Below are 14057 nucleotides of genomic sequence, written 5' to 3'. Positions count from 1 at the left end.
TCAGGACAGCGTTGTCCCCAGAGCAGTTTTCTCCTCAGGACAGGGTCTTCCCTCAGGACAGCGTCCCCCTCAGGACAGCGTACCCCTCAGGATAGCGTTGTCCCCAGAGCAGTTTTCTCCTCAGGACAGTGTCTCCCCTCAGGATAGCGTCCCCCTCAGGACAGCGTCCCCCTCAGGATAGCGTCCCCCTCAGGACAGCGTCCCCCTCAGGATAGCGTTGTCCCCAGAACAGTTTTCTCCTCAGGACAGTGTCTCCCCTCAGGACAGCGTCCCCCTCAGGATAGCGTTGTCCCCAGAGCAGTTTTCTCCTCAGGACAATGTGCCCCATCAGGTCAGCACCTCCCTCAGGTCAGCGTCTCCCTCAGGACAGCCTTACCTACAGGACAGCATTGCTCCACCAGAGCATTTTTTTTTCCCTCAGGACAGTGTTCCCCCTCAGACAACATTGCCCTCAGGGTAGCATTTCCATCAGAGCAGTTTTCTCTTCGGGAGGAGTGTCCCCCTCAGGACAGTGTTATGTTCAGAGGAGTTTTCTCTTCAGGACAGCATCCCCCTCAGGACACTCTTCCCTTCAGGATAGCGTTGCTGCCCCAGAGCAGTTTTCTCCTCAGGATGGTGTCCTCCTTGGGACAACATCCCCCTCAGGACAGTATCCCCCTCAGACAGCACTGATCTCCCAGAGTAGTTTTCTCCTCAGGACAGCATCCCCCTCAGAACAGTGTCCCGCTCAGACAGCGTTACTCCCCCAGAACAGTTTTCTCCTCAGGACAGTGTTCCCCTCAGGACAAAGTTACCCCTCAAGACAGTGTCCCCCTCAGGACCCTGTTGCTCCCCCAGAGCAATTTTTCACCTCAGGACAGCACTACCTCAGGACAGTGTTCCCCCTGGGACAACATTCCCCTCAGGACAGCACCCCCCTCGGGTCAGGGTCTCCCTCAGGACAGTGTTCCCTGCAGGACAGCAGTGCTCCCCCAGAGCAGTTTTTCCTCAGAGGACAGGGCCCTCCTCCCAAGAGCGTGCCCCCAAAGGCAGTCTGACCCTCACAGTGGTGTTCCCCTCAGAGCAGCATTCTGCCCAGGACAGTCTCCCTCACAGGGGCCCCTCCTTCAGGACAGAGTTCTCCCAGGAACAACATACGGCGTAGGGTCCGCTTCTCCTGCGCTCAGGGTTCCCCGCAGGTCACCGCTCCTACGGGACAGCTTTTCCCTGAGGCCTGCGTCCAACGGGACTGTGAGCGGCAACACGGGGGTCCCCTGGGTGGAGCCTCCCCCTCAGCACAGCGTTTCCCTCAGGACAGCGTGAGGGGGTAGCACGTTGCGGGCTCACAGTCCCGACGCCTGCTCCTCCGTGAGCCGCGATGGGACGTCCGCCTGCGCCGCCCACGCCGCGTCCAGTTGCCGCCGCCCCTGCCGGGCTCAGCGGCCGCGCGATGCTGGTGTTGGGGTTTGTGTCCGCAGCCCTGCGGGCTCCTCGGGGACAGGGGCCGTGGGGCCCTCCCGTCAGGACCAGGCGTCGCGGGGTCGCCCGCGAGGGCCTGGCTGTGGCTGAGCGTCCCCGGGCAGCCCCGCCCCGCGCGGCCTGTGCCGCCTCCGCCTTGGTGCCGGCCCCGCAGGAGCGCCCGCGAGGCTCCTTCTCAGCCAGGGGCGCGTCAGCGCTTCTCTCCACGGCGGCTGCGCGGTTTAGAATCCAAGTCCCCCAGGTGCTGCAGACGGTCGCCCCCAGATGCCGCGCGTGTCGTCTGTAAAACAAACGGACCAAAGTCGAAAGCCCCGGGAGGTGGGGAGGGGCTGGGCGCTCGGTGCCGCGGGGTGCGCGGAGTCTGCGCCCCGAGCTGGGCTGCAAGGACGCGGGGGGGGGGGGGGGGGGGGGGCTCCCGCCCGGGCCGCGCCCCTTGGCTCTCCGCTGGCGCGTGACACCCCCGTGTGCGCCCGCAGGACCTCACCAGCTGCTTCCAGAGGCACGACGAGGTCCTGAGCGAGCTGGAGAAGGCGGCGCGGCGCGGCGGGAAGCTGGCGGCCGCGTGCAGGGCCTTCGAGCGCCAGAGGGTCTGCTACCTGCCCCTGGGCGCCTTCCTGCTGAAGCCCGCCCAGCGCCTGCTGCACTACCGCCTGCTGCTCGGCCGGCTGTGCCCCCTGCTGGCGCCCGCGCACCCCGACTCCGCGGACTGCCGGGGTGAGCGGGGAGCAGGGCTGCCAGGCTGGGCCGGCGGGGGCCGGTCGCTCTGTGCTTCGCTCCAGCCTCCCGGCCGGGCCGCGCATACCACCCCGGGAGGTCCCGGGAGTCCTCCCGCTGCCCCACCCCCAGCACCGGGCGAGGGCAGTGGCTCCGAGCGACCTGCCGGCCGCAGACATTTCTGTCCTCAGAGCCTCGCCTCTAAAACAAACCCTCGGGCCATCGTCACACTGATGGCCTCGGTCGTCACCTGCGGTGAAGGGACACATGCGGCCTGGCTGCGGCTGCCTGGTGCGGAGGCTCCTGCTGAGCCCCCCCAGCTGGTCCCCCAGGCCCGGAAGGGAGCAGCGGGGTTCGTGGCTGGCCGTCTGGCGGGGACGCCCTCCTCCGTCCTCCTCGCGTGTGTTTCCCGGCTGCTGGAGGAGGACGGGCTGGCTCCGCGGTGGAGCATCTGCCTTCGGCTTAGGTTACAGTCTCAGGGTCCCGGGGTCCCCGGGTCGAGCCCCGTGTCGGGCTCCCGGCTCGGTGGGGGTCTCCTTCCCCCTCACCCCTGCTCAGGCTCACTCGCTCTCTCAGATAAAACCTTTGAATAAGTAAGAGGACAGCTCCTGTCACAGAGGCGTGGGTGGGGTGGCCCATGCCCACCTGCCCGCGCCTGTGCTGAGGGGCCTCTCCCCACAGACGCCCTCCAGGCCATCACAGAGGTGACGTCCGCACTCCAGCACAGCCTCGCCCGGCTGGAGAACCTCCAGAAGCTGACGGAGCTGCAGCGGGACTTGGTCGGCATAGACAACCTCGTCACCCCGGGCAGGGTGAGTGACTTGAAGAGAGTTTTGTGAGACCGGTCGCTTCATCGCTTGGTGCTGGTGTGGACGAGGTGTGGGGTCGGTTTCTGGTGTCCGGGGTCGCAGCTCAGCACCTGTACGTGACCCTGCACCATCTAATCCCACCACCTGTGTCACCCCACCCCACCCCGTGACCTCAGTGTGTCCTCCAGAGTTTAGCGTCTGTTTCTTGGCCTCTTTTCTTCCTTGGTTCGTTTGTTTCATTTCTCAAGTCCACACGTGAGTGAGGTCACATGGCACGTGTCTTTCTCTGACTGGCTTATGTCCCTTGACGTCGCCCTCCGGATCCGTCAGTGGTGACGCAGGTAGCGAGGTGCCGTCTAACGGCTGAACAGCGTTCCACCGTGCACACTGCACACCTTCCTCCCCTCCTCCCGCCGGACACCGGGCTGCTGTGGGTAACGCGGCCGTAAACGTAGGGGTGCAGGGGCCTTTTCAAATCAGTGGTTTTTTCAAGGTTGGGGGGGCAAATACCGGCAGGGTGATCACCGGATCACGCGGTCCTTCTATTTTGAACTTTTTGAGGAACACCCAGCCTTTCTCCAGGGGGCTGCACCAGGCTGCGTCCCCCCAACACGCCCGAGGGCTCCCCTTCTCTACATCCTCGCCGACACCTGTCGCCTCTCGTGTTGGGACTTTAGCCGTCCTGACAGGTGTGGAGCGATGGCTCGTAAGGTCTCGGTCTGCGTCCCTGATGCTGAGCGATGCTGAGCATCTTCTCGGGCATCTGTTGGCTTCCGGGGGTCTTCTTTGGAGAAACATCTCTTCCTGTCTTTTGGCCATCTTTAATCGGATTATTGGGTTTTTCGGTGTGGGGTTGCAGAAGTTCTTTGTGCACCTGGATGCCGACCCTTTATCAGACCGGTCACTTGCTAACAACCCCCCCCCCCCCCGCCGTTCCCTTCCCTGTGTGGAAGCCTGTGCTGATGAAGCCCCAGAAGTTTCTTTTTGCTTCTGTCTCCCTCGTCTCAAGAGAGCCATCTAGAAAGATGCTGCTAAGGCTGACGTCAGAGAGGTTGCAGCCTGCGTTCTCTAGGATTTTTATGGCTTGGGTCTCACATGTAGGTCTTTAATACACTTTGAATTTATTTTTCTGTTTGTGTGAGAAACTGGCCCCGGTCCATTCTCCTGCACGTGGCCGTCCAGGTTCCCAGCACACTTGTTGAAGAGACTCTTCATCGCGTCGCACATTCTTGCTTCTGTTGTCAAAGATTAGTTGACCGTACAACTGTGGGCTTATTTCTGGGTTTTCGATTGTGCTCTGTTGCTGTCTGGCCGTCTCCGCGGCCGGGCCACACTGGGCCGGGCCACACCGATCACCGCGACGCTGCGGTGTAGCTCGCAACCTGGGGTCGTGCTGCCTCCGGCCTTGTTCTTTTTCACATCATTGCTTGTGACTGAGACCTTAGTGACCTAGCACAGGATTCACGGCGCCGTCGGTGATCTCCAGTACATCCACAAGGCTGTGCCATCATCCCCAGTAATGACGGGGGTTTTCAGTCCCCCAGAAAGAAACCCTCTCTCTCTTAAGCCGCTCCCCGTTCCCCTCCCCGGTCTATGGCAGCTACTAGTCCACTGCCGGTGGATTTGCCTCCTCTGGGCCTTTCCTGTAAGCGGAATCACCACGTGGCCTCTCATGTCTGGCTTCTTTCGCTGAGCATCCCTTTCCAGATCCATGCTGTATAGGTCAGCACCTCCTTTTTGTGGCTGAATCCGTTCCATCCTATTCACTTCCCAGAACAGGATTTGCCAATATGTCCTCCCATGTGGGTTTTTTCACTCTCTCGGTGGTATCGTTGACAACATAGAAGCTTTATTTCTATGAAGTCAAATGTATCTATTTTCTCTCGGGTCGCTGGTGCTGTAGGCGTCACAGCTGACACGCCACTGCCTGGTCCACGGTACGACGATTTACCTCTGTGCTGTTTTCTTCCAGGAACTTTGTATGTTTCAGCTCTCGTGCTTAGATACATACACCAGACTCCGTGTATCCCGCCATGTGCTGGCGAACGTACGCTGGGCTGCTCCCCTTTGACGTGATTGTGTGCCGTGCTGCTGTGCGCATCTGTCCACGGGTCCTTAAGTGAACGTGTGCTTTCAGGTCTCCTGGTAGATGGACTGGAACTGCTGGGTCACAGGGTAACGGCGTTTGACATTTTAAGAAACTGCCAGTTTTCCAAAGTTACTAGGTAATTGTACATTCCCACCAGGAGCGCGTTGGGATTCTGGTTCCTCCATATCTTATCCCTTTGAGCCATCGTGGCAGTGGTGGTCAGTGGTACCTCACTGTGGCCGTGATTTGCACTTCTCAGATGGCCAACGGCATGTTTTTTGTCATGTGTGTGTTTATCAGCCACTTGTGCGCCTTCTTTGGAGAATTGCCTATTTAGATCCTTTGCCCACCTTTTAATTGTTGCCTTTTTGCTGTTGTGAGATTCTTTCTTTCCTGGAGAGAAAAGAGAAATCCACTTACCAGAACAGGATTCGTAAATAGGTCCTCCCATTTTGTGAGTCATTTTTTCACTTTTTTTTCCATTCTGATTTTTCTTTTAAGATTTTATTTATTCATGAGAGACACAGAAAGAGAGGCAGAGGCAGAGGGAGAAGGCTCCATGCAGGGAGCCCGATGTGGGACTCGATCCCGGATCCCAGGATCACACCCTGAGCCCAAAAGCAGATGCTCAACCACTGAGCCACCCAGGCATCTCCATTCATTTTTGTTTTTAGTTTCTTGTTTTTTCATTTTCTCAATGGTATCATTGACAACACAAGTTTTTTTGTTTGTTTTTATGAAGTCAAATTTACCTATTTTCTCTTGGGTTGCTTGTGCTTTAGGTGTCACAGCTGACATGCCACTGCCTGGTCCATGGAATGACAATTTACCTCTGTGTTTTCTTCTAGAAACTTCGTATGTTTCAGCTCTCATGTTTAGATTTGGTCCCTTTGTAGTTCACTCTTGTGTGGAGTGAGGTAGGGTTTCCATTTCATTTTATCCCACGTGATATCCTGTGTTCCCAGCACCATTTGTTGAACTGTCACAGACACAGATGTGCAAGGTTTTCAACTCTCAATCCTATTCCACGGATCTACACGTCTACACTGCTTACTTTGTCACTAATGCCTTTTGCTTTGAACTCAGTACTGTCAACATTAGGAAACCATTTTAAGGGTTGCATGGGGATGTTTCCTGTTTCAACACAAACATACATGTATTAGAACGTGGCTGTGTAAGTCGTGTTTCCACGTTAGCCTTGTTACAGAGTGAGGGTCGTGAGCTCAAAGAAGTGAGCTCCGCTGAGATGTACAGGAAGGTTCTGACCTCCCGGAGTTAGGGCTTTGGGTGCCAGCATAGCTCCATTTCATTTCCCTCCTTGACCACGGGGCTCCGAGTTGAGCTGCTGGCCGGGAGCCCCCGGAGATCGGCAGGGCTCTCGTGCAGGCGGCTTCTCCTAGCGTCCCACCCCGTGTTGTAGACGGCAGCCCCAGGGAATCGTCACGAAGGGGACAAGGAGAGCAGGGGTCAGTGGGCTCTCCATGTGGCCCCGAGCAGGTGGCTCCACCTTCGTGACATAGATGGTCTTGGGGCAACAAGAGGACTGGCGTCAGGGGCCTGGCCCAGTGCTTGCATGAAGTAGCTGGTGTGACACTTGCTGCCTTCGTTGTTTTTAGCTGAACTCTCTAAAGTCCCATCTTTATAACCCAGGGCCCCCAGGCTCCCTGTTAAATACGTGTGTCAGGCCGAGACAGGAACCACGCTAGTTACGGGAGCAGAGGAATTTAAGAACGAGGGCTGCTAACTAGGAAGGAAGCTGATGATGAGGTACCAAAGCATAAGAACCAGGAAACAGCTGGGGCAGAGTGCAGGTGCTGCCAAGGGGGGCCCACGGCATGGCAGGGGGCAGGGGGCACCCACAGGCCCGGGACATGCTCCCCTGAAGACAGGGCTGCTGCCCCCGGTCCTCGGGTCTGGGGGGTGGGTGGAGCCCACTCACCCTCGGCCAAAGAGCAGGGTCTGGCACCGAAGCCGCAGACACGAGCTAGTGCGGGCCCGGCCCATCGGGGGGCGGCCTCGGTGCCTGGTGCTGGGGGGCGCCCCCATCTCCACCTTGCCCGCAGGCTTCTGTGAAGTTCTCCTTTAGATGCCTTCACTCGGTCCACTTGAGGGGGGTGTCCTCTGGCGAGTCCTCAGGGTATGAAGCTCTTGCGCCTCCTGGAGCCCTGCCCCCACGTCATCGCGCAGGGCTGCAAAGCCTCTGGCTCTGGGAGGGGCTGCGTGCCAGCGCCCGCCAACTGCCGTCAGGGCTGAGGACCCGTGCACCCTCCTCCCTGCCGTTCTCCAGCTGCTCTGGTCCAAGTTTTCTCAAAGCTGAGCTCAGAGATCCCCGTGCCCGAACCTCAGGGCTGCTTCACTGGAAGGCTCTCAGCAGCCCTGTGGTGACACGGGGCGACCGCGGACAGCCAGCAGGAGGGAAGAGGCTGGCAGGGCATGGAGCGTTCTGGGCTGGGGGGGGGCACCGTTGGAGGGTTGCACGGGGCCTGCGAGGGGTTCGTCTGAGGGGCTCAGAGAAGCAGAAATGGTGACGTGAGCCTGGCCCTCAGCCCCGCCCGCACGCCACCCGTGGACGCGGCCTTGGACTGGCACCAAAGGGCCTCGTCGCTCTGTTGCAGGAGTTCATCCGCGAGGGGTGCCTTCACAAGCTCACCAAGAAGGGCCTGCAGCAGAGGATGTTCTTTCTGGTACGTGGCGCGGGTGTGGCTCTGTTGGGGGAGCCGGTGCTGGGGTCCAGCGAGCAGCCCCACGTGAGAGAGGAGCCCGGGGGGACCCCAGAAAGCAGTTGGGTGAGGCACCCCCTGCCTCGGCGTCCCGGGCACGGTCTGCAGAACCGTCAGCCAGGAGACAGGAGAGCCCAAGTCCCTGCCGCTGCAGGAACGTCGTGCTGGGCACTGGCTGTGCCGTGGAGCGCGGAGGCCCTCCCGGCATCAGCTCCCTTCCTCGCGCCTGAGCCGTCAGCCACGATGCCCCACCGCCTCGCCCTGGTGGGCGCTGGGCACTGGCCCTGGAGACTGGCCACTCCTGGGTTACTAGCTCCCTGCCGTCAAAATTTTTTTTAAGGTTTTTTTTTTTCTTTTTTTAAGATTTTATTTACTCGATACAGAGAGAGAGAGAGAGAGAGAGAGAGAGAAGCAGAGACACAGGCAGAGGGAGAAGCAGGCTCCCTGCAGGGGCCCTGAGGCGGGACTCGATCCCAGGACCCTGGGTCATGCCCTGGGCTGAAGGTGGGGCTAAACCACTGAGCCCCCCAGGGATCCCTTAAGTTTTTCAAAGAGATGTATGTATTTATTTGAGAGGCAGAGGGGGAGAGCATGGAGTGGAGGGACAGAGGGAGACGGAGAGACAAACCTAAGTGCTCCGTGCTGAGCCACATGGGACTCAGTCTCACGCCCCTGAGATCATGACCTGAGCTGGAACCAACGACCGTTGGACACGGACACGTGTCACCTGTTTGTGAACTCTGTGTGATCAGGCCTCCCGTCTAGTTCTCAGACGTGCTGCTGTACACGAGCAGAGGAGTCACGGGCACCAGCCGCTTCCGGATCCGGGGCCGCCTCCCACTCCGCGGCATGCTGGTGAGTGCTTGGGCGCCGTCGCGGTCACCGTTCTTGGTGTCCACGCCCGGCCTGCAGCGGGTGGCGCCCTCTCACACCCTCTCAGGCGTCAGGCCCGGCCCACCCTGCGTGTAAAGACCCCAGCTGGGCGCCCGCGGGAGGGAGCAGACACAGCTCTTGAAAGTGAAACCTGAACCACCAAAGACTGCAGAGCCTTTCTGTTCCTGGGCTCTTTCTGACTCATCCCCGCAGTCATGTTCCCCTCACGTCAGCCTCCCTGTCGTTGCGCGCGCGCGCGCACACACACACACACACCTTCCAACGGTAGGTGGCGCCACCACTGAGGAGCCGCTGGTTACGGTTCAGAGCCAGGCTCGGGGCCTCCCCTGTGCTGTGAGCTGGCTGCGGGTCACCTTGCGTCGGCACCACCGTCACGTCACCGTAGCAGGCCTGGGCCCTCCACGGCCCTGTCGCTCGGCGCACCCTCTGTCCACACGACATGCTGTCAGCACGCTCACGGCCCCCATCACGGCCTCAGTCCCTCCAGCCTCACCCCTGCGGCCAGTTTGCACGGCCCCACAGACCCCACTGGAGGTCGCGGACCCTGCTCCACACACTGACTCACCCCGTGTGTGCCCTCGACTGTAAGCCCGCGCTCGGCCTGGGCCCACCTGCCACAGCAGCAAAGACAGGCGGACAGGTTTTTGCCACAGGAACGTGCTGTGGGTCCTGTCCGGGTGTCAGGGGGTCGGACCCCACTCTGCTGTCACACTTGGCCAGTCTGCCTCAATTTCCACCCCTTCCATTCTCGCCCCCACCACGTTCTCGGGGCCATCCCACCTTCCACTGGGCACCCGAGCCATTGGCACAAAGGGGCCTGTTTGCATGACTGCACCTGCCACACCGGAAGCACACCCCGCTGGTTTGAAATACTTTTACAAATTGTATTTTCATCGTAGAAAACACTGAAAACATAAAATAAGAGTCATCCATGACTGTCGCCCCCAGTAACACACACTGTGGGCACTTTGCGCCGCGCCCTTCTGGCCTTGCAGGTGTTAGACTGGGGGCGGGACCCCTCGGGCCTGCCGTTCACTGTGCTGCTGCTGCTCAGGTCGGCCCCCGATCCCCGCCATCCCTGCGACACAGAGATGCGCGGTGGGCAGGCAGGGCACACACCAGCTTTCCTCAGTTTCCCTGCACCAGACACTTTGGCTCCATTTCGTTTTTCAGAGTCAGGAGCATCCCCGCGGGACCTTGTCCTACACTCCTCCCTGTACACAGCACAGCGCCCGGGGGCCAAGCACACGCACCTCTAGGGCTCCGGGTAGGGCACCCGCCCGGTAGAGCCTCTGCCCACCCCCCGCGGCCCCGTGAGGGGCACAGCCAGGGACGTCAGGGAGGCTGATGGGGCCGCCCCTGCGATGGCACAACTGTGCCTGTCGCCTAGCCTCCACCAATGCCCGTTTGTAGGTGCCAGCCGCGCTCGGGGCCATAGGTACGATCCCCAGTTAGTGATTCCTTTTTACTTTTCCCTCAGTTTTCTTTTGTGGGATTGACACGGCACCGGACAGGTGCCCCTGGGCTGGCACCTGGGGACGGGGTGAATTCAGCCGTGTGCTGCCGCCTGGGGTGCCCGTCCTGAGTGTGGGTCTCCCTGCCCGCGCACCGTCGCGTTGGCCCCGGTTCCACTTTCCAACTCACGAGCCGCCTCCACGAGGCCCCGTGGGGGTGGCTGGACTCCTGCCGACGTGTGGGGCCCCTTCTGGCCTCCCATTCCGTTCCCCTGCACCAGGCAGCAGCAGGCCTCGCCCGGGGCCGTGTCTCCTGTCGAGTCGCCATGTGGCTGCCGCGGCACGTCCCTGAGCCGTCGTCCTCCATAGAAGGCCCCTTGCTACGCTCCAGTGTTTAGTTCTTCCACATAAACTCAGGAATCACTGGGACAGATCCCCTCAAACCCGCCTGGACTCCTGCGGTCACATTGGGGTCACGTGCTACCTTGGGGTGACGAAGGGGAACGTCTGCACGACCTGGTCTCACCACCCACGCTCCCGCTCATCTCTGGTCTTCTGTGTCCATGAGGCTCCGCGCAGGCCGACCCTCCGCGGGGGCGTCCGTTGGCCTCGCCCCGAACTCCGCAGGGCAGCGGCACGCCCGCCGCGCCTCCAGTGCCCCCTGGAGCTGCGGGCAGACGTCCCCAGTGTTGTGGGAAGGCGCAGCCGCACGTCGCCCGAAGCCCGGGGCAGGCGGGGCCGTGGTCCGAGGCCCCCCTCGGCTGGCTGCGGGCTTGCTTAGGCAGCGTTTTCCTGGGAGTCCCCTCAGTTCTCCACCTCGATCAGTTGCGTAGGGTGTTTCTGGCTCGGAAGTTCCAGTACCAGGTTTATAAAGTGAATTGTCCGGTTCTCTTTTCAATAATGAAAATGCTCAATATTTTTTCCTGTGCTTGACTTTCAGCTAATAGTGCTGGACCCACCGGTGAGTAGTGGGGTGCCCTGAGGCCCAGGGCTCACCCCCCGGGTGGCAGGTGCCACGGCGTGGGGGTCCCCATGCCTCTGGTAGCCCCTCGTAGTCAGCGTAGACCTGCACAGGGCTCCCAGGGACTGTGTCGCGCTGCCAGCGGCGGTCGCGCTGCCAGCGGCGGTCGCGCTGGCCCCACCCTCACCCTCGCCCCGATGCTCACCTCTTCTCACCACAGGTAGAAGAAGGCGAGCGTGAACGCTCCGTTCCGCACTGTTTCACCATCTGTGCAGCTCAGAAAACGATCGTGGTGGCAGCCAGGTAAGAGCCTTCCCCGTCCGCCCCGGCCCCAGGCGTGCCACCCACGGGCTTCAGCGGCGGGACCGCGGGAGCAGCTTCTCCTTTGGTGGGCGGCTTGTGACCATTGAGAACGTCCCCAGGCGCAGCCAGGGTGCCGCCGCTGCCCCCCGGCACCCTGCCCCCCCCCCCCCAGCGGGCCTGTAACTGCGCAGCAACCACTTTGCCCAGGTCACAGCAGGTGGGAAGGGGGCCTGAGCTCCAGGGTGCGCCGCGGCTCCGTGTCTCCCCCGTGGGAGCTGGGGGCCTCCTGGGTGGGTGTCTGGCCCTCGCCTCCCATCCTGCCGCATCCCAGCTGAGGGCAGAGCACGCAGACACGAGCGCCCCGGGGCAGCAGGACGGACAGGAACCAGCCCTGCATCTCAGCCCTGCCCCTTGAGTCCTCGCTTGGGCGTCAGCCACCCTCACAGACGTCCTGTTCCGGCGGAGGGGCCTCGGGGGCTGGACCAGGCACTCTGACTGGGCGCAGGCACAGCGAGGAGCCCCTGGGGGCCCGGTTCCGCGGAGCCGCCTCTGAGCCTTGGCCCTCCCCCCAGCACCCGCCTGGAAAAGGAGAAGTGGATGCGTGACCTGAACGACGCCATCGACGCGGCCAAGAGCGGGAGTGACCTCTCCCTGGTGCTGCCGGGCAGCGTGCCGTGCGTGCCTCCCTACAGTGAGTTCTGGCCAAGGCACCCCTGAGGGCACCCCGACTGCACCTAAGCAAGCTTCTCTACCAATCCTGTTCTTGGGGGGGAGCGAGTGGGGAGGGGCAGGGGGCGAATTCAGGAATCCCCAACTCCTCAGGGAGCACACCCTGAGACCAGGGCCTGAGCCGCCGGGCGCCCCCGCAAACCCGTGTCCTGGGTCCCAGGCCGCCTCCAGCCGCGTGCTCCCCAACACAAGGAACGTCCTGGGTCCTGGGGGGCAGGAGGGCCTGCACGCTCCTCTGCAGCCGCAGCGGGGGGTTTACCGTCCTCTGACCTAGTGCCCAGGGCGCCGCCGCCTCTGAGCAGAGGCCTCACTCCTCCCAGGGTCCTCGGAGGCGGCCTCTCTGGAGCAAGAGGCAGAAGAGGCTGGCGGCCCCCACGGCTCCCTGGAGGGGCAGGGCCAGCGCCGGGCCAACACCACGGTCCACGTGTGCTGGTACCGCAACACCAGCGTCTCCAGAGCCGACCACAGCGCGGCTGTCGAGGTACGGCCGCTGTGCACACCCTCCTGCCTGAGGGTCCCCGGGGCGGGCGCGGGGGGGGGGGGGACACCAGTCAGGCAAGTCCCCTCGAGCAGCGCAGCCCCGGGGCCGCCAGGAGCCCTGAGGCGTGTGTGGAGGCACCGGGACCCTGGGAGCCCACTCCTCTGTCACCTGGAGGAGCCATTTTGGGCTCCGGGCCTTTGGCCCTCGGGCTGCTGCCACTGCGTGGTGTCTGCGCGCCGGTGATGGCCTGGGATGAAGCCACAGAGCCAGGGGAGGAGGCCGTCAGAGCCGCGGGCTCACCAGGCCACTCGTGGGCATCAGCACGGACACGGGCCCGTGTGCCTGGTCCCAGGGAGGGTCCCAAGGAGAGCAGGCCCCGCCCCCCTGACCCTGCCTGCATGGGGCCAGGGGGTCGTCAGAGCTGCGTTCGCTCGGCCCACGCGGTCGGCCATAGTCGTGGCCGAGTGTGTGTAAATCTGGAAAAGGAACGTAGCTCCTCGTACTTAGAGCCTGGCCTTCAGTGCCAGCGTCTGGCGGCCGCTGTGCATCCTGGGAGCAGAGCGGCTGTGGCGCCCGAGTCAGCGGCTTTTTCTTTCCCTGTAGAATCAGCTTTCGGGTTATCTGCTGAGAAAATTCAAGAACAGTAGCGGCTGGCAGAAGCTCTGGGTGGTCTTTACCAACTTCTGTTTGTTCTTCTATAAGACTCATCAGGTAGGGGTGCTCCGCGGGCTCCCTGGGCCGGGCTGGGGGCGGGGGAGCGGCTGCACAGCCCCGTGCCACCTTGCAGGATGACCACCCCCTGGCCAGCCTCCCGCTGCTGGGCTACAGCGTCAGTGTCCCTGAGGAGGCCGACGGTGTCCACAAGGAGCATGTCTTCAAGCTCCAGTTCAAGTCCCACGTCTACTTCTTCCGGGCTGAGAGCAAGTACACGTTCGAGAGGTAAGCCTGGGCCGGTGGCCTGCTCTGCTGCCGAGGGCGCAGGAGGACAGCGCTGCTTCCAGGGTTCTCCCCGTGTTTGGGGGTGTCCTTGGGAAGAAACTGGCAGCCGGCCACTGGCCGCACAGCGTGTCCCTGACTCCACGTGAGCGCCTTGGGAGCTCTGACGTCCGACCCCTTCCCCAGGTGGATGGAGGTGATCGAGCGCGCCAGTAGCTCGCCTGCGCGGGCCGGGCCTTCCAAAGCAGCAGCATGAAGCCCGTCCTGCCCGAGGAGGACCCAGACGAGCAAGCAGAGCGGGGTCAGCACATCCCTGACTGCGTGTCCTAAGGGCCACGGAGGCACCGGCCAGGGGGTGTCCGAGCCACGCCCTCCCCTCTCCCGGGGCGGCGCCCACAGAGGACAGGCGACAGGAGCCATGCGGTGCCGGCCGCACCCCACAGGCCTCTCAGTTCTGGCTCCCCAGGGTTTCCTAACAAACTGACGTAAATGGACACACACGCTGTTAT

At 62.0% G+C, this 14057-nt stretch overlaps 1 protein-coding gene across 2 annotated transcripts in view; it reads left to right on the top strand.

Annotated features, from left to right (window-relative positions):
- FARP2 (FERM, ARH/RhoGEF and pleckstrin domain protein 2) overlaps positions 1 to 14036 on the top strand; it is a 94185-nt gene extending 80149 nt beyond the window's left edge. For both annotated transcript variants that reach the window (XM_041768142.1, XM_041768141.1), the window contains exons 18-27: positions 1935 to 2172; positions 2854 to 2984; positions 7686 to 7754; positions 8556 to 8645; positions 11320 to 11402; positions 11975 to 12093; positions 12452 to 12612; positions 13216 to 13323; positions 13400 to 13551; positions 13735 to 14036. In XM_041768142.1, the coding sequence (XP_041624076.1) occupies positions 1935 to 2172; positions 2854 to 2984; positions 7686 to 7754; positions 8556 to 8645; positions 11320 to 11402; positions 11975 to 12093; positions 12452 to 12612; positions 13216 to 13323; positions 13400 to 13551; positions 13735 to 13804 (1221 nt within the window). In that variant the 3' untranslated portion in view covers positions 13805 to 14036. The remainder of the gene's footprint in view (positions 1 to 1934; positions 2173 to 2853; positions 2985 to 7685; positions 7755 to 8555; positions 8646 to 11319; positions 11403 to 11974; positions 12094 to 12451; positions 12613 to 13215; positions 13324 to 13399; positions 13552 to 13734) is intronic.
- The last annotated feature ends 21 nt before the right edge of the window (positions 14037 to 14057 follow it).

Source organism: Vulpes lagopus, chromosome 8, assembly GCF_018345385.1.
Source record: "Vulpes lagopus strain Blue_001 chromosome 8, ASM1834538v1, whole genome shotgun sequence".
NCBI lineage: Eukaryota > Metazoa > Chordata > Mammalia > Carnivora > Canidae > Vulpes > Vulpes lagopus.
Note: the sequence above shows the minus strand (reverse complement) of the source record. Positions and strands in the feature narration are given on the sequence as shown.